At 43.0% G+C, this 26,914-nt stretch overlaps 1 protein-coding gene across 1 annotated transcript; it reads right to left on the reverse strand.

Annotated features, from left to right (window-relative positions):
- Positions 1–15,980: 15,980 nt before the first annotated feature.
- On the reverse strand, positions 15,981–23,477 carry LOC142049745 (insulin gene enhancer protein ISL-1-like). The gene is given in 4 exon segments (XM_075077678.1): positions 15,981–17,951; positions 19,990–20,155; positions 21,523–21,808; positions 23,324–23,477. Coding segments are annotated over 4 exon segments (723 nt in total). The 3' UTR covers positions 15,981–17,834.
- Between the last annotated feature and the right edge of the window lie 3,437 nt (positions 23,478–26,914).

The following is a 26,914-nucleotide window of genomic DNA, read 5'->3' on the forward strand; positions in this document are numbered from 1 at the left end:
TAGGGGGAAGGGACCCTCCACTATCCCAGATTCTAAATTTCATACGACAATCTGCGCCTTTCCTTCAATGCTCTGCTGGTCTGTTTGCAGAGAGATAGTGTTGGCTAATGAGGGAACTTGTATCGGAAAAATTCAAGAAGTTAAGGACATATAGTGCTTTTGCTAAATGCTCTTGTGGAATTAGGGTTCCAGCTCCCCCGCTTTGTTGTAACAACATGCATTTTAAGGTGTTATGTGCTTGTTCAACAATGACTTGCCCTGTGGGGGAGTGAGGAATACCTGTGATGTGTTTCACCCCCCAGTCTTGAAAAAAGGTTAGTAGATGATGTGAGATATAGGCTGGGCCATTATCGGTCTTATAACGTGAATATATTTCAAGCAACCAAATGTTGGAAAATGGGTAACATCTGTTTGCCATCATTCTAAGGCAGTCAATCCCCTAGGATTAACGCCTGCGTGTGATGTTGTGCTACAGAAGCATTGGCAGTCTGGACAAGCACTAATAATGTCACGGGCTTGTACAGACGTCAAAGAAAACATTTTTTGTAATGCTTTCACATTTTGGTGAAAAACCGCATGGGAAATCCAGGCTTGTTCCATCATATTGGGAAGTACTTGAACAGGCATGGTCCGAGCATCTGCTCGCCGGTTGCCTTCAACCAAAGGGCCAGGGAGAGTCGTATGCGCTCTAATATGCATAATAAAATAAGGTTCTTCTCTGTCATTCAAAAGGCGGGACAGCTGGAATAGATAGTGGAATAACAGCGGATGAGAAACGTCCCGCAAACATGCATTTTCTAAACGAGACACGAGCCTGGCTACATAAGCTGAGTCTGTTCCAATATTGGGGGGTTCTTGCCAAAGTTGAAAAGCTCAGACTACTGCAGCGAGTTCCACAATTTGTGGAGAACCATCAGCATGGCTGATATCTGACAACCAAGTTTGAGTACATGGATCTTTCCACACAATAACTGCCCAGCCGGTTCGACCTGATCCATCAGTAAATAAGGTGAGGGCTGATATAGGTATATGGCTTCTGTTTGGGCTTTCATATAATATAAAGTCATGTTGGGTCAACTTGTGGCTCGGGTTATGATTATCTAGCTGACCGGGAAGGTCTACTAAAGCTGTTTGAAAGTCTAGAGAAGTTTGCATCAAATACTGTAACATATGTGACGACACTGGTACAATGATTCTGGCAATATCTTGTCCTGCTAATACTCTGAGTCGTTGTCGTCCTTTCATAATTACCAGGGCAAAGCTTTCAGGACACGTCACGACGGTCTTATGTAACTGATTAGCAAGAAATAGCCATTCGATTATCACTAAGGGGTCATTGCGTGTTACAGCCCACTGATAAAGCAGTGCATATGGCTGGGTAGATGGATTCAAGATGACTAGTTGAAAGGGTCGTTCAGGACAGACACGATCTGCTTGATGCGAAGTGATAGCGTCAGAAACCTTTGTAAGTGCCACTGTCACTTCAGGGGTTAAAACATGAGGTGAAAAAAGCTCAGGGCTGCCTTTCAATAGAGAAAATCAAGGGCTTAATTCATGATTCGTAACACCTAACAGAGGTCGAACCCAAATAATAGTACCTAAGAGTTTCTGTAAATCATGAAGGGTCTTGACATTAGTTTGGATTTTTACATGTTGTGGCCTGATTTTTTGTTCTGTTATTCTCCACCCTAAATACTGTCATGGGCTCGCCTGTTGAATCTTCTCTGGTGCAATTTGCAGACCAGCCTGCTTTATTTGGTGGGATGCAAATGCTAAGGTCATTTGCACCTATTCATCAGATTCTGCGGCTGTAAGGATATCATCCATATAGTGACAGATAAGTGCTTCAGCAAATTGTTCACGTACTGGGGATAGGGCTTTTGCTACAAACCACTGACATATCGTAGGGCTATTTTTCATGCCTTGTGGCAACACTACCCAATGATAGTGTTTGTGGGGTTCATTAATATTAATGGAAGGGACTGAAAATGCAAATTTAGGGGCATCGTTAGGATGCAAAGGAATTGTGAAAAAACAGTCTTTTAAATCAATAATAGTAACGTGCCAGTTGCGGGGGATCATGGCAGGTGACAGCATGCCTGGTTGTAGCGCACCCATATCCTCCATTACAGCATTAATTTTCCTTAGGTCATGTAAGAGACGCCATTTACCATTTTTCTTCTGAATGACAAACACAGGTGAATTCCATGGACTAGTAGTAGGTACTATGTGTCCTGCACGTAATTGGTCATCAACTAATTTGTGTAAATGGCGCAATTTGACAACAGGCAGGGGCCACTGTTCCACCCATACTGGAGTTTGTGTTGTCCATGTCAATTCTAAGGTGGCTTGCACCGCAGTGGCCCTCAGGATAAATTAGACCCAATTTGTACCCCCCACTGACTCATACAGTCCCGTCCCCATAATGTAATTGGTGTTGCTAATACAAACGGGCGCACCAATGCTACATGTTTGTCAGGCCCTTTGATTAATATAATGATTTTACTCTGCAAAGGTAAAGCATTCCCGCCAATTCCAGTTAAAGCTTCCCCAAGTTGCACCGGAGGCCAGTCTTTGGGCCACAGTTCTTTAGAGATGACGGTGACATCAGCACCAGTGTCAATAACACCGGCTAATCAGATAGATTTCTTGTCTTTCGCCGTCAGGGTACAGTGCAGCATGGGGTGTGTAGCACTCACTGGGCCCACAGAATATGCGGGGCTCCTGTTGATCCAAAGCCTTGACACCCTCGTACTGTGTTAGTGGTTTTTGGGGGGTGGGCATTAAAGTAGACTGAGCTATTCGTGAGCCTTGCACAATAGTGCAAGGTGGGGTGGGAGTCCAGGCCATAATTTTGATTTCACCAGAGTAATCTGAATCAATAACGCCGGGTAAAACAAATAGCCCTTGCAGGGTTGTAGACAGTCATGGGGCAGCAGGGTAAAAGATTTCATGATTGACCCCAACATGTTCCTTGAATATGGGGATCCCAGTCCATATTCTATCACTCCTCGTAGCATTTCCTTAATAATGGAAAAGTTAAGTCCTTCCCATCTCGGTTGTTGATTGGCATCATAGATGACAGGGGCTACGATCTTTGCAGCCAGCTCATGATCCCCAGCAGCTAATGCCTCTCTACGAATCGCTTGCCATTGATCATGTGGGTCAGGGGGGTACAAATCAGGTTCTTTCTCTTGGTCAATGGGTCCATGATCAAATGGGTCATCAGGGTCATCATCACTGTTCGAGAACCCTAGGTAAACTTGAGTCTTACATCGGGTGCCTTTCCTTTTTCCTGGGACCTTGGATTTAGCTGGCACTGGGGGGGCAGTGGGTAGAGCAGTGGACTCACACTCTCCGGCATCTCGGTAACTAGCTTCCTGCTTGTGCATAAGCTCTAATATTTGTCTCCAGGGAGTTAAGAGCTCTGCCGCAATTTTATCCGACCTTGTTGCTCTATCCCACAATTTAACTCCTGCTTTGTCCCAAGTTTAAGAGATAAAAATGTTAACTGCATTGACCCCCTCACAGTTTATCGATACCCACTTCAAAATTCTCTTTAATGACTGCGGGTCGATATCAACCCTGTGTTTTCATAGGAGTCCCTCCATTGGGCTCAGTACTGACTTCTCTTCGGACGATGTATTACTCCCCATAGTTCCCCACAGCTCACCTCAGTCGATGAGGGATTGCAGCCGGCTCCTGCTTCCTTTCAGCAGCACTTCAGTCCTGTGGGACTCACCACCGGTTCACCTTCTTAGGTCGATTTGTCGCTCCTCACACAGGGCACCGTTTGTGGTGATTCACGACATGGACTCCGTATTCATGCGCAAGCGAAGCCAAAGCTGTTTATTAGCAGGAGATCAGCCTTAATATAGTCTGCCTCCTGAGCTAGTATTTTTCCCTTCTCTCCACCTCTGAATGTGTTCTATCACACTAGCTCCACATATGGTATAAACATAGATAAGCGTGCTCTCCTGCTTCGGTGCTCCAGCTGTGCCCCTGACCTTCTGTCCCGCATATCAAGGCCTCAGTTCTGTGTTTTTGTGGGTTGTTTATCTATCCCACAGCTTGTGTCCAACAAGGGCGATGAGATCTCCGGTGCTGTCACGGGAGGCCACATTCACTTATTTCACACACAGCCACTTGCTCACACCCCCCCCACCCAGTGGGATGGGGGAGAGAATCAGAAGAGTAAAAGTGAGGAATCTCATGGGTTGAGATAAAAAGAGTTTAAGAAATAAAGCGAAAGCCATGCGTGCAAGCAAAGCAAACCAAGGAATTAATTTACTACTTCCCATCAGCAGGCAGGTGTTCAGCCATCTCCAGGAAAGCATCACATATAACAATATCATGGTTCAGCCTCAGTCGGCAACTAAACATCACACAACCGCTCTCTCACTCCCCCCACCCCTGTGGGATAAGGGACAGAATCGGTAGAGCAAAAGAAAAAAAAAAATTGTGGGTTGAGATAAGAACAGTTTAATAATTACTCTGGGATGGAGTTCATTTTCTTCACTGTAGCTGGCATAGTGCTGTGCTTTGGACTTAGTATGAAAACAATGTTGATAACACACAGATATTTTGGTTGTTGCTGGGTAGTGCTTGTACTAGTCAAAGACTCTTCTAGCTTCCCGTGCTCTGCCAGGTGCACAAGAAGCTGGGAGGGGAGGGGGCACAGCCAAGACAGCTGATCCAAACTGGCCACAGGGATACTCCGTATCATATGACATCATGCTCAGTATATTACCTTGGGGAGTTGGCTGGGGGAAGCAGTAATCACAGCTCATGGACTGGCAGTATTGTTCAGTGGGTGGTTGCATCACTTGTTTGTCTGGGTTTTTTCCTCCCTCCCCAGGTTTCACCTCTCTATCTTAATATTTTCCTTTTCATTATATTATTATTGTTATTATTATTACTATTACTATTTTATTTTAATTATTAAACTGTTCTTATCTCAACCCAAGAGATTTCTTTTGCTCTTCCAATTCTCTCCCCCATCCCACAGGGGTGGGGGGAGTGAGTGAGCAGCCATGTGGTGCTCAGTTGCTAACTGGGGCTAAACCACAACATGTGGGTATTGCCCTAAGCAGCACGGCAGAGGTAGAGACCTGGATTTCTGCCATAACCAAGGCATAACCATTCAGTGCAGAATCTGACAGTTTATTCCAAACGCGTCTAACCTTCCCGTGTTAAAATTCAGACAGCATGAGACAGTAACAGGTGGTTCATTTTGCTTGCTGTGCTGATAATTCATACATAATATAGCTGTTAATTTGGTTAGCCAAAGCATCAAGTATGCTGGTATTGTGCACACACCTCTTCATCTCCTTTGGTTATTTTCTGTTACATCATCATTGAAGATTGTTTTCCTATTCCATGTTTCATAACAGGAAGGAAGTGAGCTAAAGAGCTACAATGATTTCCATCTAAACTGCTCTCTTTTTGTCTGCTGTGGTTTAGCCAGTAACTCAGCCCCGCACAGCCGCTCACTCCCCCACCAGTGGGATGGGGGAGAGAATCAGAAGGGTAAAGCTCGTGGGTTGAGATAAGAACACTTTAATAATTACAATAAAACAACAACAAAAATGCAATGGAAAGGAAAACAATGAGAGAGGCACGAAACCTGGGGGGAGGGGGGGGAAGGGGGAATGAACTACCAAAACAACCCGCACATGACACAGCCACCAACCCAACAGCACAAGTCCCCAAACCACAACAACCCCCACACCCCAACTGCCCCCGTTAATATACTGGTCATGGTATGGAATGAACATCCCATTGGCCAGTTGGGGTCAGCTGTCTTGACTGTGGCCCCGCCCCTCCCGGACTCTTGCCCAGGTGGCAGAACATGGGAAGTTGGAAAGGTCCCTGACTACTACAGGCGCTACAGTGAGGAGAATTAACCCTTTCTCATCCAAAACCAGCACAGCTTCAAAAACTAACATCCCTTTGCCAACATTTGCTTAGACAATTTTCAAATCATAAGAAAGGAAATTATGGCAGTGAGAATACAAAAATGGAGCAAAATCCTCTTTTTACGATAAAGTGTGCATTGGAAATGAGTGAGTTTCCTACTCTTCAGAATATACATGCGAGCAGTAGGAGACAACAAATGCTCTAAGGACTGTCTCCTGCTTGCCAACACAGTAAAGCAATCAGAAGTGAGAAGGCTGTTTGCCTTTTCAGAATGAATGAATGAATGGATAAATAAATAAATGTCTTTCTTGAGAGCTTGTGGCAGAGTTCTTTATTTTCATCTCTCCTGTGATGCTTCACAATCTCACTGGACTTTTAAAGTTACATAGAATACCCATTCCTCTGTGCTTTCTGGTCCTGGGATACTACAGTTGCTTAGTAGCTTTTCCCTGGAATACGTAAGATTCCCAAAGCTGGAGTCTTTAACAATGTCATTACTTTCACAAAGAAGCATGCAAGGAGTTCTGTCAGTTCTGTTACACTGGGAAAAAAATAAGGTTTCTTTTTTTGCAGATTTGCTTTTTTCTTAACTACACACAGCGTTTTCTAATGGGAGTTTTGTGAAGAACAAGACAAAGAGGAAGGGAACAACATGCATATGTGTAGGTATACGGGAGAGAACACTAATACAACCTGCTCACAACAGAACAAGTAGGGTTTTCTGTATATGTTGGCATTACCCAAGAACTGAGATATGCAAATTATCAAGTCCTGGAGCACATTTATCTGAAGTTTAATCCAGGATACAATTAATGTTTAACCTAATCCAACTCCAAATCTTCAGAAAGCATGAGTCTAAGTGTCTCAAGTCTTGAGCTTACCATTAAAAATCACCCTTTTTTAGTGAATACAGTTAGTTTCTTTGTGTTCACCTTCTGGTTTCTAAATCATTAGGCAATGTTCATAGCACAGTTTTGTTTTGTTTTTTCTACAACCATAAGTACTAGAAACTGAAGGCTTTTATGCCTATTTCCTCAATTGATTGACTGGCTGAATGATAAATAAATGCTAATACTCTAGGAAAATTGTCTAAAGCAGCTGGATGTTTAAGAAAAAACTTTGAATCTTGCAAGACATTATATCACTGTAAGATTACTGAAATTCCACCCCTGAAATTCCTAAAACTTCCATTCACTTAAGTGCCTCATTTTATTGTCCTAACCGACAGCATTTTAAACTGACAAAATATTTAAATTTGGCTGATAGTCCTTTGATAATCAAGTAACGGTAAACATGCCAGTCTTCAAGATAAAATTAGCACATTCTGCAGAGAAACTGAAAAGAGCTCCAGTGGCATAACTGGATCAGGATGAACCTAATACAAAAAGTGGATTCTCCAGCCCAGGGCTCAGGTCATTTTGCAGACTCTCTGTCTATGTCATCACTGAGATACTGTCCTTCATACAGAGTTGCTGAAGCCTTGAGTGAAATTCAGTTTCAGGCAAAGGAACATCCCAAGACTTATCTGGCTTTGGCCTTATGCAAAGGTTAAATGTAACACCTTGAACAGAGAGATTAATCCTTAAAAAAAATTAGTCGGATAAGGTAAGATAGACAGGGAGTCCTCTTTCAATAAAAAAACCCCAGATGAACCAAAGAAAACAAAGGAAAAAATACCTCAAAATTAATTCAAACACAGAAGTTCCTTTCCTTTTCTTTCCCAGCTTGATTCTTTATTAAGCTAACTTGTCATAACTTCGTCTTTACACAAGTTCTTTATGGTGATTTGTATAATGAAGTAAATGCTTTAAAGAAAAAAGAGGAAAAGAAAATAATCACTTAATCTAATAAAATTAAAATCTTAAACAAAACACCTTCTACGGTGCAAAAGTGAAGCCAGCAAATAATCTTGGCATACTTTTTGTAAAAGAGATGGTTTGTTGGTTAACTTTTCTCACAAATACGTTTGCTTTTCTTTAATTCACCATATACTTGGGAAGAAAACAGCATGAGAAGGTTATAACCAAGGTTCCCTGATTCTCCACTCTCGCCTTGTTCAAAAATGGATTCAAAAGGATTTAGTAAAAGAAAAAAGAAGAAAAAGGGGTCAGAAGTTCCCCCCGAGCCTAAACAGCACGATGGGCCACAGCAGGTAAGGGCAATTTCTGTAGCAAGTGGAAGAAAAGCAAATGAAACACCTGGCATCATGCCCAACCACCTCTGATTCACCAGCAAAATTACTCTTTATAAGGAGGTCAACTGGGAAAAGCAAGTGGAAGGAAGGTGGGGTGAGATCTGAGTTCCTGCCTCTGAACCATGCAGCTCCTGTACTCCACATGCACTCTCATCATGAGGGAATATTTAAAATTTTTTGCAGTCTAATGCATATTCATATTTTTATGCTTATACCTATTCATTGCTGCACTCAACCCTAATTATCAGGTCATTGCCACTTTAAAAAGGTTTTCCAGTCTTCAGCCCAAGTGCATTTTTCCTTAAATATTCTAATGAATTATTTGCTTGTAAACAACCTGTATACAAAAATAAATGCAGGGATTGAATGTTCAGTTGCAAAAAGCAGGTGCATAAGAAAACCCACCCATCATGACACAGTTTTCATAGCCTGAATCAACCAGTCTGAACTCATATTCACTTGTCCTGTTGTAATTCTAGTTATCCCTTAGTACTGAAATGACAAAGGCATCTAAATCATGTGAAAATTAAATCACTTACTAGTCATATAAACATTATTTTTCTCTCTCTTTTTCCATAATGTTAGTTTAAGCAAGGCTGAACAAAAGGAATTAATTTTCTCCACCAGATGCAAACACCAAATTAGGTGTAAATCTCAACTGAATTAAAACCTGGCTATTCCAACCATGAAATCAACACACCTTATATGATTCACATTTTTGCAAAAACATAGAAAAGAGGACTAGAAATTTAGTACATCTAATAGGCCACTGAATCCTGTTCCCCATTATTTCAAGCAACCACATCAAAAATCATATTGCTAACTTTATCAAATAACATCTGTCGTGGTTTAGCCCCAGTCAGCAACTAAGCACCACACAGCCACTCACTCACTCCCCCCACCCCTCTGGGATGGGGGAGAGAATCAGAAGAGCAAAAGCAAAAAAACTCGTGGCTTGAGATAAGAACAGTTTAATAATTAAAATAAGACAGTAACAGTAATAGTAACAGTAATAGTAATAGTAATAATATAATGAAAAGGAAAATAGCGAGAGAGTAAAAGAGAGGTGAAACCTTGGGAGGAGGGAAAAAACCCAAACAAGTGATGCAATCGCTCAGCACCTGCCAACCAATGACACCAGTCCCCCAGCCGCAATCACTGCCCACCCCTGGACAGCCCCCCACGAGTTAATATACTGGGCATGATATCATATGATATGGAATATCCCTTTAGTCAGTTTGGATCAGCTGTCTTGGCTTTGTGTGCACCCGGCAGTGCATGAGAGGCCGGAAAAGTCCTTGACTAGTACAAGCACTACCTAGCAACAACTAAAACATCAGTGTGTTATCAAAATTATTCTCATACTAAGTCCAAAGCACAACACTATGGCAGCTACAGTGAAGAAAATTAACTCTATCCCAGCTAAACCCATTACATTATCCACCTCTCATTCCATACCATTTACGTCATGCTCAGGTCCTATACTATCCAATACAACCTCAATAACCACCACCACACCCATTCCCATCCTTCGATAAAATACACAAATATCATTTATCATCCCCTTATTCTATGCACCACCCCTGAAAAATGTCTGAAGAGGGTCCACAAATGTCCATAAAATGCCCATTGAGTTCATTTAGTCCCTGACTTTGGGCTCCATCTATTATAAAAGTCTTCCAGGGCCAGACAGATGGTGTGTCTGGTACGGGATTGTTGCATGCTGAAGTCAGTCCTTGTTCCATGTCGTGGTTTAGCCGGCAGCTCAGCCCCACACAGTCGCTCGCTCACTCCCCCACCGGTAGATGGGGGAGAGAATCAGAAGGGTAACGCTCGTGGGTTGAGATAACAACAGTTTAATAACTAAAATTAAAAGAAACAACAACAAAAATGCAACTGAAAGGAGAACAACAAGAGGCTCGACACTGGGGGGGGGGGAGGGAGGGAGGGAAGGAAGGGAATGAACTGCCAAAACAAACCGCACACAATGCAGCCGCTCACCACCCGCCAACCCAACACCACAAACTAACCCCCTTAATATACTGGTCATGGTGTCACATGGTATGGAATGAACATGCCATTGGCCAGTTGGGGTCAGCCGCCCCCACCACGGCCCTGCCCCTCCCAGCCCCCACACCACATGGCAGAGTGCGGGAAGCTGGAAAGGTAGCCGACCCCCACAGTGAGGAGAATTAACCCCTTCTCAGCCAAAACCAGCACATTCTCCACCCCTTATTCCATACCATTTACACCATGCCCAGGTCCCACCAAATCCAATACAACCTTACCAACCACCACCCCTCCCTTCCCATCCTTTGACATAATACACAGACATCATTCCATTAGTCTATGGACCTTCCCTGTAAAATGTCCATTAAAATGTCCATTGAGTTCACCCAGTCCATGACTCTGGGCTCCATCTGTCTTTCAGGGTGGGAGAGATGGTGTGTGTGGCATTGGGTTGCTGCATATCAAGTCAGACTTCGTTCCATCATTGCTGCACTTTGCTTGTATCACAGTTTATCTTCTATGGATTGGGAGGCTTGTACTATGATATCATTGATAAAACACAGAGGTGACACACAGTATTATATAGCAGTCTGCATTGTGCCATTCAGTTCATTGGCTGTTTTCGCCCAAAATCAAATCCCCTTGAGGCACACATTGGATTTCTCCATCCTCCCGCATCACCCACCAAGTGAACCCAGGTCCTCGAGCACAAGCAATCTCACGAATGGGTTTGCCTTTGCCAGAGGCAGGAAGAACCCCGACTGTTTTGCCCAGCATACTTTTTGCACGCACACTACAGGGACTCTACCCCCTTCCACAGTATGTAGGATTTCTGATTGGGCAGGGCCAGCTCGGTTGGCAGATCCCCTCGTGTTGACTAACCAAGTGGCTTTTGCTAAATGTGTATCCCAGTGCTTGAATGTCCCACCCCCCATTGCTCTCAGTGTAGTTTTAACAGTCCATTGTACCGTTCAATTTTCCCAGAGGCTGGTGCGTGATAGGGGATGTGATACACCCACTCAATGCCATGCTCTTTGGCCCAGGTGTCTATGCGGTTGTTTCGGAAATGAGTCCCGTTGTCTGACTCAGTTCTCTCTGGGGTGCCATGTCGCCACAGGACTTGTTTTTCGAGACCCAAGATCGTGTTCTGAGCAGTGTCATAGGAGATAGGATATGTTTCCAGCCAGCCAGTCGTTGTTTCTACCATTGTAAGCACATGGCGCTTGCCTTGGCAGGTTTGTGGGAGTGTGATATAGTCAATTTGCCAGGCCTCCCCATATTTATACTTCAGCCATCGTCCCCCATACCACAGAGGCTTTACCCGCTTCGCTTGCTTGATTGCAGCGTATGTTTCACATTCATGGATAACCTGCGCAATAACGTCCATTCTCAAGTCCACACCTCCATCACAAGCCCATCTATATGTTGCACCTCTCCCTTGATGGCCTGAGGTGTCTTGGGCCCAGCGAGCTAGAAATAGTTCACCCTTATGCTGCCAGTCCAGATCCACCTCAGCCACTTCAATCTTGGCAGCCTGATCTACCTGCTGGTTGTTCCGATGTTCTTCAGTGGCCCGACTCTTGGGGATGTGAGCATCCACATGATGTACCTTTACAACCAGTTTCTCTACCCGGGCAGCAATATCTTGCCACAATGTGACAGCCCAGATGGGTTTGCCTCTATGCTGTCAGTTGTTCTGCTTCCATTCCTGCAACGACCCCCACAGGGCATTTGCCACCATCCAGGAATCAGTATAAAAGCAGAGCACTGGCCGCTTTTCCCGTTCAGCGATGTCTAAGGCCAGCTGGATGGCCTTTACCTCTGCAAACTGGCTCGATTCACCTTCTCCTTCAGCAGTTTCTGCTACTTGTCATGTAGGACTCCATACAGCAGCCTTCCATCTCCGGTGCTTTCCCACAAGGCAACAGGACCCATCAGTGAACAGGGCATACTGCTCTTCACCTTCTGACATTTTGTTATACAGTGGGGCTTCTTCAGCACGTGTCACTTCCTCCTCTGGTGATAATCCAAAGTCTTTGCCTTCTGGCCAGTCCATGATCACTTCCAAGATTCCTGGGCCACTGGGGTTTCCTACTCGAGCCCGTTGGGTGATCAGTGCAACCCATTTACTCCACGTAGCATCAGTTGCATGGTGTGTAGAGGGGACCTTCCCTTTGAACATCCAGCCCAGCACCGGCAATCGGGGTGCCAGGAGCAGCTCTGCTTCAGTACCAACCACTTCTGAAGCAGCTCCAACCCCTTCATATGCTGCCAATATCTCTTTTTCAGTTGGAGTGTAGCGGGCTTCGGATGCTCTGTATCCCTGACTCCAAAACCCTAGGGGTCAACCTCAAGTCTCCCCATGTGCTTTCTGCCAGAGGCTCCAGGTAGGGCCATTCTCCCCAGCTGCGGTTTAGAGCACATTTTTTACATCTTCTCTTGCCGTGACTGGCCCAAGGGCTACTGCATGAACTATCTCCTGTTTAATCTGTTCAAAGGCTTGTCATTGCTCAGGGCCCCATTTAGAATCATTCTTCTTCCGGGTCACTTCATAAAGAGGGCTTAAAATCAGAATATAATTTGGAACATGTATTTGCCAGAAATGCACAACACCTGAAAAAGCTTGGTTTTCCTTTTTGCCAGTTGGTGGAGACATGGCTGTTATTTTGTTCCTCACATCCATTGGGATCTGATGACATCCATCTTACCATTTTATTCCTAAAAACTCAGTCTCATGTGCAGCTTCCTTGACCTTACTTGGTTTATGATGAAACTGGTCTTCGAAAGGATTTGGACTTCCAAATCCGGGGCATCCGGAAAGACAACAAGCCTGGCTGAACAGAGAGATTTTGCTGGCACTCAGGAAATAAAGGAGACTCTACCGCTTTTGGAAGAAGGGGCAGGCAACTCAGGAAGAGTACAGTAATCTCATTAGGTCTTGTAGAGAAAATTTGGCAAGCAAAAGCCCAGATAGAACTCAATCTGGCCACTGTTGTAAGAGATAAAAAAAGGTTTTACAAATACATGAACAACAAAAGGACAGCCAAGAAGAATGTCCTTTCTCAACTGGACACGGAGGGGAATATTGCCACCGAGGATGAGGAAAAGGCTGAGGTACTAAATGCCTTCTTTGCCTCAGTCTTTAACAGTCAGACCAGTTATCCCCAGGGTATTCAGCCCCCTGAGCTGGAAGGCAGGGACCGATCACAGAACAAACCCCCCATATTCCAGGAGGAAGCAGTTCATGACCTGCTGCTCCACCTGGACGCTCACAAGTCTATGGGGCCAGATTAGATGCACTCAAGGGTACTGAGGGAGCTGGCGGAGGAGCTTGCCAAGCCACTCTCCATCATTTACCAGCAGTCCTGGTTAACAGGGGAGGTCCCAGATGACTGGAGGCTTGCCAATGTGATGCCCATCTACAAGAAGGTCCAGAAGGAGGATCCGAGGAACTACAGGCCTCTCAGCATGACCACAATAGAGGGGAAGATTATGGAGCAGTTCATCTTGAGCGAGCTCACCAGGCATGTACAGGACAACCAGGGGATCAGGCCCAGCCAGCATGGCTTCATGAAAGGCAGGTCCTGCCTGACCAACCTGATCTCCTTCTATGACGAGGTGACCCACCTAGTGGATGAGGGAAGTGCTATGGATGTTGTCTACCTGGACATTAGCAAAGCCTTAGACACCATTTCCCACAGCATCCTCCTAGAGAAGCTGGAGGGTCATGGCTTAGACAGGTATACTCTTCACTGGGAAAAAACCTGGCTGGCTGGCTGAGCCCAGAGAGTTATAGTGAATGGAGCAAAATCCAGTTGGTGGCTGGTCACAAGTAGTGTTCCCCAGGGCGTGGTTTTGGGGCCAGTCTTGTTTAATATCTTTATTAATGATCTGGATGAGGGGATCAAGTGCGCCTTCAGTAAGTTTACAGATGGCACCAAGTTGGGCAGGAGTGTTGAGCTGTTTGAGGGTAAGAAGGCTCTACAGAGGGACCTGGACAGGCTGGATTGATGGGCCGAGGCCAATTGTATGAGGTTCAACGAGGCCAAGTGCCAGGTCCTGCTCTTGGTCACAACAATCCCATGCAACGCTACAGGCTTGGGGAAGAATAGCTGGAAAGCTGCCTGGCAGAAAAGCACCAGGGTGTGTCAGTCAACAGCCAGCTAAACATGAGCCAGCAGCGTGCCCAGGTGGCCAAGAAAGCCAACAGCATCCTGGCTTGTGTCAGCAATAATGTGGCCAGAAGGAGTAGGGAAGTGATCGTGCCCCTGTGCTCAGCACTGGTTAGGCCACATGTCAAATACTGCATTCAGTTTTGGGCCCCTCACTACAAGAAGGACATTGAGTTGCTGGAGCGTGTCCAGAGAAGGGCAACGAAGCTGGTGAAGGGTCTGGAGAGAAGGTCTTATGAGGAGAGGTTGAGGGAACTGGGGTTGTTTAGTCTGGAGAAAAGGGGGTTGAGGGGAGACCTTATCACTCTCTACAAATACCTGAAAGGAAGTAGTAGTGAGGTGGGTGTTGGCCTCTTCTCCCAAGTTACTAGTGATAGGATGAGAGGAAATGGCCTCATTTTGCTCACATACCCGAGTCGGGCCACTGAAGAACATCTAAACAGCCAGCAGGTGGATCAGGATGCTAGGATTGAAGTGGTCAGGTGGATCTTGATTGGCAGCATAAGGGTAAATTTTGGTATGCCACAACTGATATCGCTAATGCATTCTTCTCAATCCCTCTAGCAGCAGAGTGCAGGCTACAGTTTGCTTTCACTTGGAGGGGCGTCCAGTACACCTGGAATCAACTGCCCCAGGGGTGGAAACACAGCCATACCATTTGCCATGGACTGATTCAGACTGCACTCGTGTGGAGAACATCATCTTGTTTAATAAAAACAGCATGAGAAATATGCGAGTTTGGCCTGTTTGCTGAAATGGCCAAGGACAATGGATCAAAAAAAGTGCACATACAAAGCAAGCTCTGCATGTTCCAGTGGTTTGCAAACAAGAGGTGGCTGGCTAAATTCGGGAGATAAGGAGCTGAGAAACAAGTCAGGTTGCCTGCCATGAGGAACAGAAAATATAAACATCGAGTTACACTGGGAACATGAATCAGGTGGTGATTGGGGAATAAAAGGGCCTCCCCTTTACAGAAATGCTGTATATAATGAGAGAAGTTTATAATAAAGTGATTCTGTGCCTACACCCTACGGAATCCATGGCCGTCCTACACCACACACTAGAACAGGGAGAAGCTCCCGAACACCTACAACACATTGATGACATCATCATGTGGGGCAACACAGCAGAAGATGTTTTTGAGAACAGGAAGAAAATAGTCCAAATCCTTCTGAAAGCTGGTTTTGCCATAAAACAAACGAAGGTCAAGGGACCAACACAGGAGATGCAGTTCTTAGGATAAGAACTTTTTCAGGCGTTGTGGGTTTTTGGAGAATGCATATTCCAAATTACAGTCTGATCGTAAGCCCTCTCTATCAGGTGACCCAAAAGAAGAATGATTTCAAATGGGGCCCTGAGCAACGACAAGCCTTTGAACAGATTAAACGAGAAATAGTTCATGCAGTAGCTCTTGGGCCTGTCTAGGCAGGACAAGATGTAAAAAATGTGCTCTACACTGCAGCTGGGGAGAATGGCCCTACCTGGAGCCTCTGGCAGAAAGCGCCAGGGGAGACCCGAGGTTGACCCCTAGGGTTTTGGAGTCAGGGATACAGAGGGTCCGAAGCCCGCTATACTCCAACTGAAAAAGAGATATTGGCAGCATATGAAGGGGTTCGAGCTGCTTCAGAAGTGGTTGGTACTGAAGCACCAACTGCTGGTGCTGGGCTGGATGTTCAAAGGGAAGGTCCCCTCTACACACCATGCAACTGATGCTACATGGAGTAAATGGGTTGCACTGATCACCCAACGGGATTGAATAGGAAACACCAGTCACCCAGGAATCTGGGAGTTGATCATGGACTGGCCAGAAGGCAAAGATTTTGGCAATATCCTCTCAACCCTATTCCTCCTGCAGCATTATTAAATCGTTTTGACAGCAGACACTGATAAATAAGCCATACTTGAATTATTAAGCAAAAAGCATCCCTTTTATCAGGAGCTTATAGTTAAAGTACAAGTTATTTCCACAATCTTAATGAGGCTTTGGTATACAGCACTTTCTTTTTTATTTTTTTTTTTTTAATAATAGAACTCTGCAAAAAGCCTGAGCTCCCAGTTCTTTAGATGTCTTAATGTTATGTCAGATCATGCCTAGAGTAATATCACTTTTAAGGGCAAGGGATGAGGGGGGGAACAAGAGAGTTTTTAACGTTATTGATTGAAAGGTAAGGCATCCAACTAGCCCCTATAGAGCTGTTGAAACAGAAATTTCCAAGCTGGTTGTTAATACTTGCAATAAAACATCACACTCCTTTTATTCACTATAGACCTGCTTTGCATACAGTATTTTATTTCAGGCATTTTAGCTGCTAACTTTTAAATATTAAAGAGGGAACTTTGTTCATTATTTAATATTATAATTATTTTCTCTATTCCAAACGCTAGTCCTGAAGATATAATAATTCTACATATGGTGCTTTTATTTTGCATAATATTTAAGGAAATAAAAAGACAAAACCCACATAGGATTAGACATATAATCCAAAGACCATGGTACAACCTTTTTTCCTTTTTTTTCTTTTAGCAAACAAAAAAATAGAGTCAAATGACATGAAAAGTGGCAAGTCTTCTGATAATAAATAATAAATTATAATTTTGCAATGTAAGAGCAAAAAAGGGATTTTTTTTTTCTTTTTCCTTTTCCTTTTTTTTTTAAATTTCTCTTTATTGAGAGAGGGAGAGAAAGAGAGAAAAACAGACGTTTTAACCAGTTACTATATACATCTTTGGGGAGGGGAAGGTTCTTGGACAGACATATTTCAAACACAATCCCAAGACGCCTTGTGGCAAAATAGAGGTATACCTTGTTGCAATGCTTTTATAAATTGGTTTTACAAGAGGAATTAAAAAACCTATTTTTAATCACTTCAGACTTGATAGAGAATGGATCTCAGCCAAACAAAATCAAAATCCTGCTACAGTACATGCTAGAAGAGATCCAGGAAATAACCCCTTGTTAGAGTCAACTAAAAAAACCAAACATTGCAAACCAATGCAGCTCTGCCTTCCTGCAATGAATTTTTCAGCAATGTGGGGCTAAATCGTTTCTTTCCTGGTGATGGAAAACCTACTGAAGCTCCTTTTGGCAAGACAATGACCAATATAGAAACAGCACAATTCAGATTGGGAGGGACCAGATAGAAAGTCCCTCTACCTTGGTTTCTCCCCAAGATGCGCAGCCAAAGTAAAAGATTTTTTTTCACTTTTTTTTTGTTTTACATCCACAAATACAAATATTTTGCACTTTTAAAATGTCTTTTTGATCCTTCTCTGATGATTGAATAGCATGGGTTTTGGTTTTTTAGTATTTATTCTAGTAAGATCCCATGATTGTCTTCATAGTGTTGCTACCATATTACCTTGTCTTTTCAAACATGACTCCATTCATTTCATGGAGCAGTTCCTTGCTAGGTTCATTACAGGGTTGTTAAATACTTTTTTCCCCCTAAATTTTGGAATCTCACGATCACTTTTCTACTCCCTCCAACAGGGGTGATAGTAAGGGCAGAAGCAACAAGAGAGATCTGAATGAATATTCCTCATGCCTCCAAAGGACTGGCTACCATGCTGTTGGGCGTATCTGGGAGCTGAGAAGACATTGATGCTACGTCACTTCCAGTAAAATTGGAACCAGGTCCTCCTCCTGAAAAATTAACCTTAAAAAAAAAAGAATTTTTACAACTGTAACAATCAAAGAAAAGTAGCAGGCAAAGGCAAAGAAGAACACAAAAATACTCAGGCATGTAGCTGAATGGCCTGATACATCTCCACAGGAAGCTGTGTCACTGCTTGTTGCTTTGTTTAGTTTCCCCATTGACTTCATAGCAATCTTCTTCAGGCCTTTGGCCAAATCACCAAAAAAAAGCAGGTTAAAAAAACCACAAAAAAAAAATAATAAATTTTTTAAAAAGACTGAAAGATCAAGCAAATAAAAAACCCAACCATATTAATGAAACCTTCTTCCCTGTCTTGCAGAAGTGGCAATCCCAACAGGATGTCCTAGTCAATTATTTAAGAGTGCATGTGTGTTTTTGACACAAAACTGCAAGGTTATTTTTTAACCCTTTTGTAATAAAATAAACCTGGAAGGAGCATCCAGGAGCAGAAGGCATTTGAAACAAGCCATCCTCTTTAATTTGTGAATTGAAGTCAGTGGTATCTCTTTTTAACGAGAATCAGTTTGATAAAAAAAGGTCACACTTCTCCATTCTATTGTGCCCCATGGCTCCAGTTAGTTTAGGAACAGCACTGGGAAAAGTCATGATTTGAAGTGTGAAGCTTTGCTAATCCAAAAGCATTTCTTTGGCACTTATTTAGCTGGCAGATCCTGTGATTAAGGCCCTTTCCAGATTAGATAAATGCCTTGAAAGGTCGATGAACTGTCTGTTCCATCCACAGTTCATTTTAACTCTTTTCAATATCAGACATTATGCCCAATATATATCAATATCTATCTAACGATCTATCTATATGCGTGTGTGTATTTGGACTATCCATCTTCCATTCTGCCTTTTTTTTTTTTAAACCTACTCCTTACAAAAACTCACGGCATCAAAAGTTTTTGAAGTCTCCTATTCTGTTAAGGCACAATAAGTAAGGCAGCTGAAGGAGATCACTTTTTCTTGTGTCTGCTTGACAGCTTGATTAAAGCAGGAAAACCAGTGTTGCTCTAGAGGTAAATTGATGCAAACAGCCCTGCTGCTGAGCTACAGTGAACATGGTGTGCCAGGGGAAGGAAGCACGCTGCAGCCTGCCACTGGGAGGGAAAAAAAAAAAAGGCAACCCTGTAAGAGTGTGATACTAAACTGAAAAGGTCTGAAATAATTTCTAGACATGGCTACAAACCTTCATTTTCCATCGCTTCATGTTGAAAAAATGCCCAACAGATCAAAAAAGGGACTATATGTTTCATCATCAAGTATTATTTTTTAATCACTGATAAATCATACACAATGTACCTTATTATTTTAAAGATCTGGTTTTAACGCACTTAGGCCAGGACATTGAGTTAAGGTTGAACTCCTGTCCTCAATTCATCTTGTTGGGCCTAAGTATTGCAGATTATATGGTCCCATATGAGCTGCCAAATGATGTAGGCATAAGTGAATGAGTTAAGAACAGAATTTATTCTAAAATGTCTGTTTTCTTTTGGCTTAAGGCAGTTTATTATTCTGTTTGAAATTTTCACATGAATACACACTAACAATTCCCTTTCTGAAGCACAACATTTAATGTAAACTATATATATGTATATATTTGCATGTATATATAGATATATAAAGTTATATCTAGAGGTACCTGCGTAAAACAAGGACTTTGACAATTTAATTAAGCTACTCATATTTGTGTGAGAAAACAAGTATACAAACTGACATTGCAATCATATATTTAAAATCCACCCTATAGTATAAAGGGAAAATTGGCCCTAAAGGTGGAGGGGCGAATTTTAGAAACTGCTATCATAAATGTACATACAATTAAATGACATGTGAAGAATGTTTTAGTTCTCTGAATAGAGGTGCTTAGTCTCAGACCTGGGTTACAGAGTGCCATAATACCCACCTTGCAATTTCAGGAAAACTCGGCTAGTCTGAATTGCTTATCTCTCTGAGGGCATCTGGCGCATTTAGGGAATCCCCCATTGCTCTGCCCCGGGTACACGCTGGCTTGCTCCAGCTGGTAACTGACACTTACTAGTTGCTGAAAAGCAGGTTTATCTATGTCATTTTGCAATGCGAAGTCACTCAGTACTTTCCAGGGTGGCTGGTAACTCTGCACCTCCACCGGGTTTGCCTGTAAACCACCGTCATGTCTCTCCGGACTAGCCACCATCGGAGTTCCTGTCATCCCTTGGATATTCTGTGAAAAGCCCAGCAAAAGATGTTAATGAGTTTGGTTGACTTCATTGTATATAAACGCTGAGTCAATAAACTGCTTTCTTTCTTATCTTTACAGTCGCTGTCACTTGTATTTGCTTTGTTATTCTGCTGTGAATGTTTTGCTCTATTCTACTCTAGGTCAGCCTATTTCTACCTGCTGCATTTATCACAATCCTCATATTTCTCTCAAGGCATATTCTCCCCCCCAGCTTTCTTAAACACGAGGACCTTGTATCTTGGCTGCCGATGCACGGCTCGGCACAAGAAACAGTTAATCATGTTCCCTTTCTATTTTGCATCCAGACTGGTTTTATTCTGCGTGACCTTAACTGGATCATATATCCATTACACGTCAAACCTGAGGTATGTCAGTACCATGCTCTTTCAAAACAAACAAACAAACAAACAAAACAGCCCTCCCAGTATGCCCTTTGGTGCAGGCACTGTGCACAAAATAATTCCAAGCCTTGACGAATAGATTGTTCGGGCGAGTTAACAACATCGTGCTTTATTTCATTCCAACAGGGTAAAACGAAACTCCTTAAATTCCACTTATCTAGGCAGCCTTATGAATTAATAGTCATTCTCAGGTCAGTCAATACACAGAGGGAGAATAACAGACTCTTCTTCAAGTAGACTAACAAAAAAAAAAAGTTAGCTTAAAATGGAGACAGCGAGTTTGCTATACTGAATCCAGTGCTTTCCGCTTGTTTGCATCACACATGCATATGCCCACAGACAAAAACTCAATATATTTCTACGCACGAACTATATATATTTTAAATAACCTGTAAACACAATGGTAATTCCATAAACTTTGCATTGCATTTGTCTTTTTCTACAGTAACTGCACTGACAAACGCATACATACACATTGTAGTATAAAGTGCTAAGAAAATAAATCAAATTTCCCTTTTACTCATGGGTTTTACTTCTGGGTTTACTCCTGTGTAAAACCATTGAGAAAGGGTGAAAGTATCATTTTCCCCTCAAGGAGTCCTTTGCATTTGCAATATAAATATTACACAAGGCTGGGCTTATTACGTCCCATAAGCTCTGCAGATCGCAATTCATGCTGCAGAGAAGTTAGTCTAATCCACTGTGTATTCTTAGAACCGCAAAAAGACGTGTTTGTTTGAGCTGCCTATATCGGCTTCTCACTGTGGTCTGTTTTAATTGCACTGACAGCAGAACAAGTGAATAATAGTTAAGCGGTGTCATTTTGTTTGTTTTAAGGGAGCTCCCACAAAATCAAAAACATCAAACCGACCCCAAATGTTGGCCAGGCTGGACATAGCCTGGGTGTTTCTCCTTTCGGAAGCACGGTCAGAGGCTAAAGCCACTTATAGTTTTATCATTGGGTTGCTGTTGCTGAAGTTGCTTCATCATAATACTCCTTTTTTGGTCTTTGCACCGCTTGTTTTGAAACCAAACCCTGATGACCCTCGGGCTGAGGCCAGTCATTTCTACCAGTTGCTCTTTCATGAGGGCGTCAGGTCTGGGATTGGCAGCGTAACAGGTCCTCAAGGTGTGAAGCTGTTTTTCATTAAGGACAGTCCGAACTTGGGTAGTCTTCTCGGGCTGTTTGTGGACATGGGGTCACAGAGCTGGCTGTCTGGCAGAGATAGGGTCTGCTATAAGGGAAAGGAAAGGGAGGAACAGGATCCCCATGAGTAGGAAGCAGGGAGTCTGCAGATGCTATGAATATAAGCTGGTGGGACGGGGGAAGGTGGGGGTGGGTGATGAACCCTCTTTCAAAGGCCATTCAAGCAGTCAGATCTATCGGAGCTCCTACAGCCTCCTCTGCTTTATGCGCTGGTGGAGTGACAGGACTGACATTTCTGACTCCACAGATAATTAATTTGCAAAAACAAACCATCCCCCCCTAAATCCCTTAATGACAGAAGCTTGAACCTGTGTGAGACTTGACAGGGGAGGGCGAGTTCGCTGAGGTGTGCGGGTGCTAGGAAAGGAGGGGGAGGGGTTTATATATTTATTTCCTGACAAATCACCAAAACAGATTTTGGCCCGAAAAGCAATAAAAGAATACTTAAATTAATCATAATTCGGGTCTGTTTCTTGTATACTGAATCTAGCTCAGTTTAGCCAGAGGCCGCGATAACTTGCAACAGCTCCCGGCATTTTGATGCTTCCAAATCAAAGCAAAACGAGCCAAATCCGCTGAACCATAACCGTGGAGAAAATCCCATGAGAGCCCCGTATCCCAAAGCTCGGGGGACAGAAGTCTGTCTTAGAAAGTAGAGATGCTAGGTGAATTTATGTCAACTTTTGACGAATACTTAAAAAATATGAATGTTTTGCCAATTCTTTAAAAGGGGAGCAAGCCTAGCAACTCATGGAAATCGCCAATAAATGCAAAACAACGGGTAATGTCACATCAAGAGTATTTGTGTGATTGTGCTATTCTGTGTATTGTGTAGTTGTAGCTATCTAGATGCAATTTGACCCAGTCAAGGGAAAAATAAAAAATACTTTTTTTTCCTAAAACCCTGGCTAGCTAATATTCGATAGCGTTCACTTTTGTACAGTAGGGTTCCAACTTCTGCGATTATAACAATAAAACAGCAAATTCAATGAAGACAATACGAAGGCTTCAATTATTAGCAGTGTTGTACCTGCAAACACAATATGCCTTTCGGAGACATGCACAAACATGCTACAGGGAGCGCGTACAATCTCTCTAAAATTCTGCAATGATCAGCTATGGGATTTTTGTTCTCCCTACATATAGATATGTCACCTGAAAGCAGCTCAGAAGCGGGAAATGAACCCGTTTACACAGCTGTGTTTGTAAATAATCTTTCGAGTTAAAGTTACTTGCACAGCAATAACGCCGGCCAACCTCGTTTTGTCCAGCCTAGTTTGCCTCAAAATGACATTCCTCTTCCTAAAGCTAAGCGTCTCTGAGTATGTGATGTACACGTCGAGAACTAAAAGTGTAAGTAAAGTTGTAAGTTGGGGCGATTCTGAAGTTACAATGCTGAGATTGTAAAAAGATTAAATTCTCATCAAATCACACAAAACGTTTCAAGAAGGCAGAGTCACTTTAAAAGACAAATACTGAGGTTTAGCTTGTTGACAGTTTTTAATTACGGTCTAAGTGCTCGCCTGTAGTTTTCAGATCCCACTTCCTCCAGTGCTTAAAACAGCTTTTCTGCATGCTCCGGAGACAGAGGGGTTCGTGTATCGGCGGAAATCCGGCATGGCGGAGGGACCTGACTTAGCTTGACCCGGAGTTGAACCGGACCGCCCAGGTACACCGGGGAAAGACGAAGCTGCCATCCACGCCCAGCAAACGTGCCATCCCCACCAAATGCTGTTATTTTTGTGAGGAAGCCAATCAGGACTTCTGCCGCTTAATGCGTGCCTGGGCTCCTGGCAGCTTAGCCTCTGGCATATGGCAGGGGTGACTCTGCCAGCGGCAGGGGCTCTTTCCCTTGTCCTCTCTCACCAGGTTAATTTTATACAACAATATAGGCATACACACACCCACGCCCTTATATATATACACGCTCACATATATAGTGGTGTAACTCCCCTCCCCCGCCTTAAACGCATTTTCGGTGCTTTGGCTCTGCAGCCTGCCCCTACCTCAGCCTCCCTGCCCCGTCTCCCCTCCTGCTCACGCTCCCACCTTGAGCCAGGGCTCAAGCCCTCCAGCAGCAGTGAAAGGGCAACTTCTCGCTGACAGCGGCTTCCACCAAGTGCTCCTTAGCCAGCCTCCGTGGTATTAAGTAAAATTAACATCTTTCCATAAATGTACGGATACATGCACATATACACGCCCACAATCCACAGAACTGTAAAAGCTGTTCTTAAATCTGAGCTAATATTCATCCCCACACATTTCCTCACCAGTATACTTCATTAGAGATAGTCATACAGTAGAGATGTATACTTGTGGGTACAGATGTTTATTTACACACATCTTTAGCTGCTATGTCTATGGAGGTGCACTCATCCTATATTCAGAGCTACATATTTCCGAATTATAACATTTCGAGAAGAAAAAAAAAACTCCAACCAGCTAAACGGCAAAAGAAGAGCGTGCTCGCAAAGTGTATGCATTAATAGGTACAAAAGTTGGGGGAGTTGTCCGCATCTGACAATTATAGATTGGCTCACGGTCTAATACAAAGTCGACTTACACATAATGTACATCTTACTTTTAAAATTGTAGCAAATGAAATGCATTGCGTATTAACTTAAAAAAGCTTCATTTTTTCCCTTTGTTTAAATTTTGCCCGCTGAGTTCTTGCAGAAGCACACGTTTTCCTTTCATTCGAAATTAGTGAAAGGATGAAAGTGTAATTTTTCGCCATAGTAAAACTTTGAGAATAATCCCACAACATGGCTTGAAGGAATGACCTGCTTATGAACTGTGCACTGGAGAAGGAAAGACTCAAGTGCTTTATTTCAATTCAGAATTACAAAGAAACTAGGAAAGATATCTTAGGTGGCTAGGCAGGTACTTGCTCCCAAAACCTTCTGTAAAAAAATACTGCCCATACCTCAGTGTCATGCAAAGTTCTGGTTTGGCAAACCCAGTAGATGACACTGAAACGGATCAGCATGATCCAGGAGCACAAATAATAAACACTCGAAATTCCTGCTTTGGTTTCTCTATAGTGTCAGGATCAGCAACTCTCACATTTTATCATTTACCAGATTTTAATGTGAGGAAGGAAGCGGTTCCATTATCTAAGGATACCCAATTGTTCGCGAACAGATGATGGGCAATTCGATCTGCTCTAATTATCAGTATAGATAAGAAAGGACAGTCAGATATCACCAAAGGGGTTAATATTTAAAAGGATTAATTGTCAGTTATTTTAGCAAAGAAACATTTCGGTCTAGGTTTTAACCTTCCCACAAAACGATCGTTCATTCTGAAGGAAACTTCAGTTTTGATTTTGTTTTTCTTTTGCTTTTTGTTTGTTTGGTTTTGATAGGCCTAGTTTAAATAGGGGGGGTTTGCCCGTGTATTTATTTTTACGGCATACATGCTTGAAGTGCCTTTCTTATGAATGCCATTATGCCTTTGCAAAACCACAGAGATGCATTTCCCAGGTTGCATTAAAAAGTGATCAGTTCCGTGTTCCTCATAATAGCTATGCCACATGAAAATATTCTCTATCACCTAGGATTTCACACTTTGTCAGAATCACAGGCTGCATTGTCAACGTCCTCAGGAAGGTCCCATACAGTCGCTAGCTGTTTCCGAATGTGGTTTTGTTTATAGAGAGATTTGTATTTGAATTTGTGGAATAAAAAACTTACTCGAACTTTTTTCCTCACCTGTCTGCCTATGGGGAAATCACTTAAAAATATACCAATTGTCTTTTCATCCTCTTTCTCACGATTGTTCCTCTTCCTGCCTCTGTCAGATTTATAAAGTTTTTTTAAAAAAATTCTCACCGAAGAATTAAACAACGAAAATGGCGTACCTGATATAATCTCTTTTACAGTAGGTTTTGCCATCCCTAACAAAGCACGTACAGGTCTCGTCCAAATACTGATTACACTCTGCACACTTCAAATGCCGCATGCCATTACAAATCCGGAGAAACCCTCAGAATATACTGATCGTGAATTTGATTGCCGCAACCAACACATAGGGAAATCGGGCGTTTCTCTGAAATGAAAATAAATACATGATCGACTAACCGTTCACTCTCCTACAGAGATAAACACACTTTCGGTGTCATTCCCTTATAGGGCGTACTCTGGGAGTGTTGTTTTTTGGTGGGTTATTTTTTGGTTGTTTGGTTGTTGGGTTTTGGGTTTTTTTAGAGTATTACACTTTTGAATGGTAATTGAGGTGTGCCATCGTTTAGAAAGGAGGCGGAACATATGTTAAAATGCAGATGTGAACAGTCTTCGGGGTGAAGGTCCTCATTTTGCAAGCCTTGCACAGAATCAAAACTCCGAACTCCCTCGTGGGTTTATTTTTGTTTGCTTGTTTGGATTCCTTTCCTTACGAGAAGAGCACCTATATGTTTGATTTCATCTTATAAGAGTCTCTGACTGGAAACGTCGAACGCATGGCTTTGTGCGCTTCCCATTCAGCCCTTTGCCATAGAAGAGGGGACTAGAGGCTGCTAGTAAGAACAAGCATCATTACGGTTAGCACTTACTCTCCTTTGCAAGTCTAATGCTAATTCCCCTAGACGGAGTAGGTGCGGGATAGACAGCCTCACCACAGTCTAGCACAAGAATTTAAGGCTCCGTGGTTGGAGATCCTATTAAAATCCTGCCTGCTCCCCAAACTTTAAAAGAAAGCAGGACCCCAGGCTATTAACATACAAGGCTACGAGATTAAAACAGAGCAAGCATACAGGCATAGCAACAAAGGCATCTTCTCTACCATTCAAAGGAAGTTCAGCTCTTTATCAATTCACCTGCCTTAGACAATTACAATAAACAGCACACTTATTCCAACAATGGTAAAAATTCCTCCTTACTTTTTGGTGGGTCTCCCACGTCTGTAAGAGTGCAATGTCCACAGTGAAACGGTGTACGGTTTCATTTTAAGACCCCAAAGTAGTTTTGAGAGCTATCACTAATAATAAAAAAAGTAGTAGTAGTAATAAGGAAAAAAAAAAAGGCTCAAAAAAAAAAGGGGGGGGGAGGGGCAAAAAAAACCCCACCACCAGCGTGGGAGATACTGTCAGGGCTGCACAAAGAGAATGGGGCGCGGCAGCGTCCAGCAGTGTGGG

Source organism: Phalacrocorax aristotelis, chromosome W (genome assembly GCF_949628215.1).
Source record: "Phalacrocorax aristotelis chromosome W, bGulAri2.1, whole genome shotgun sequence".
Lineage (NCBI taxonomy): Eukaryota > Metazoa > Chordata > Aves > Suliformes > Phalacrocoracidae > Phalacrocorax > Phalacrocorax aristotelis.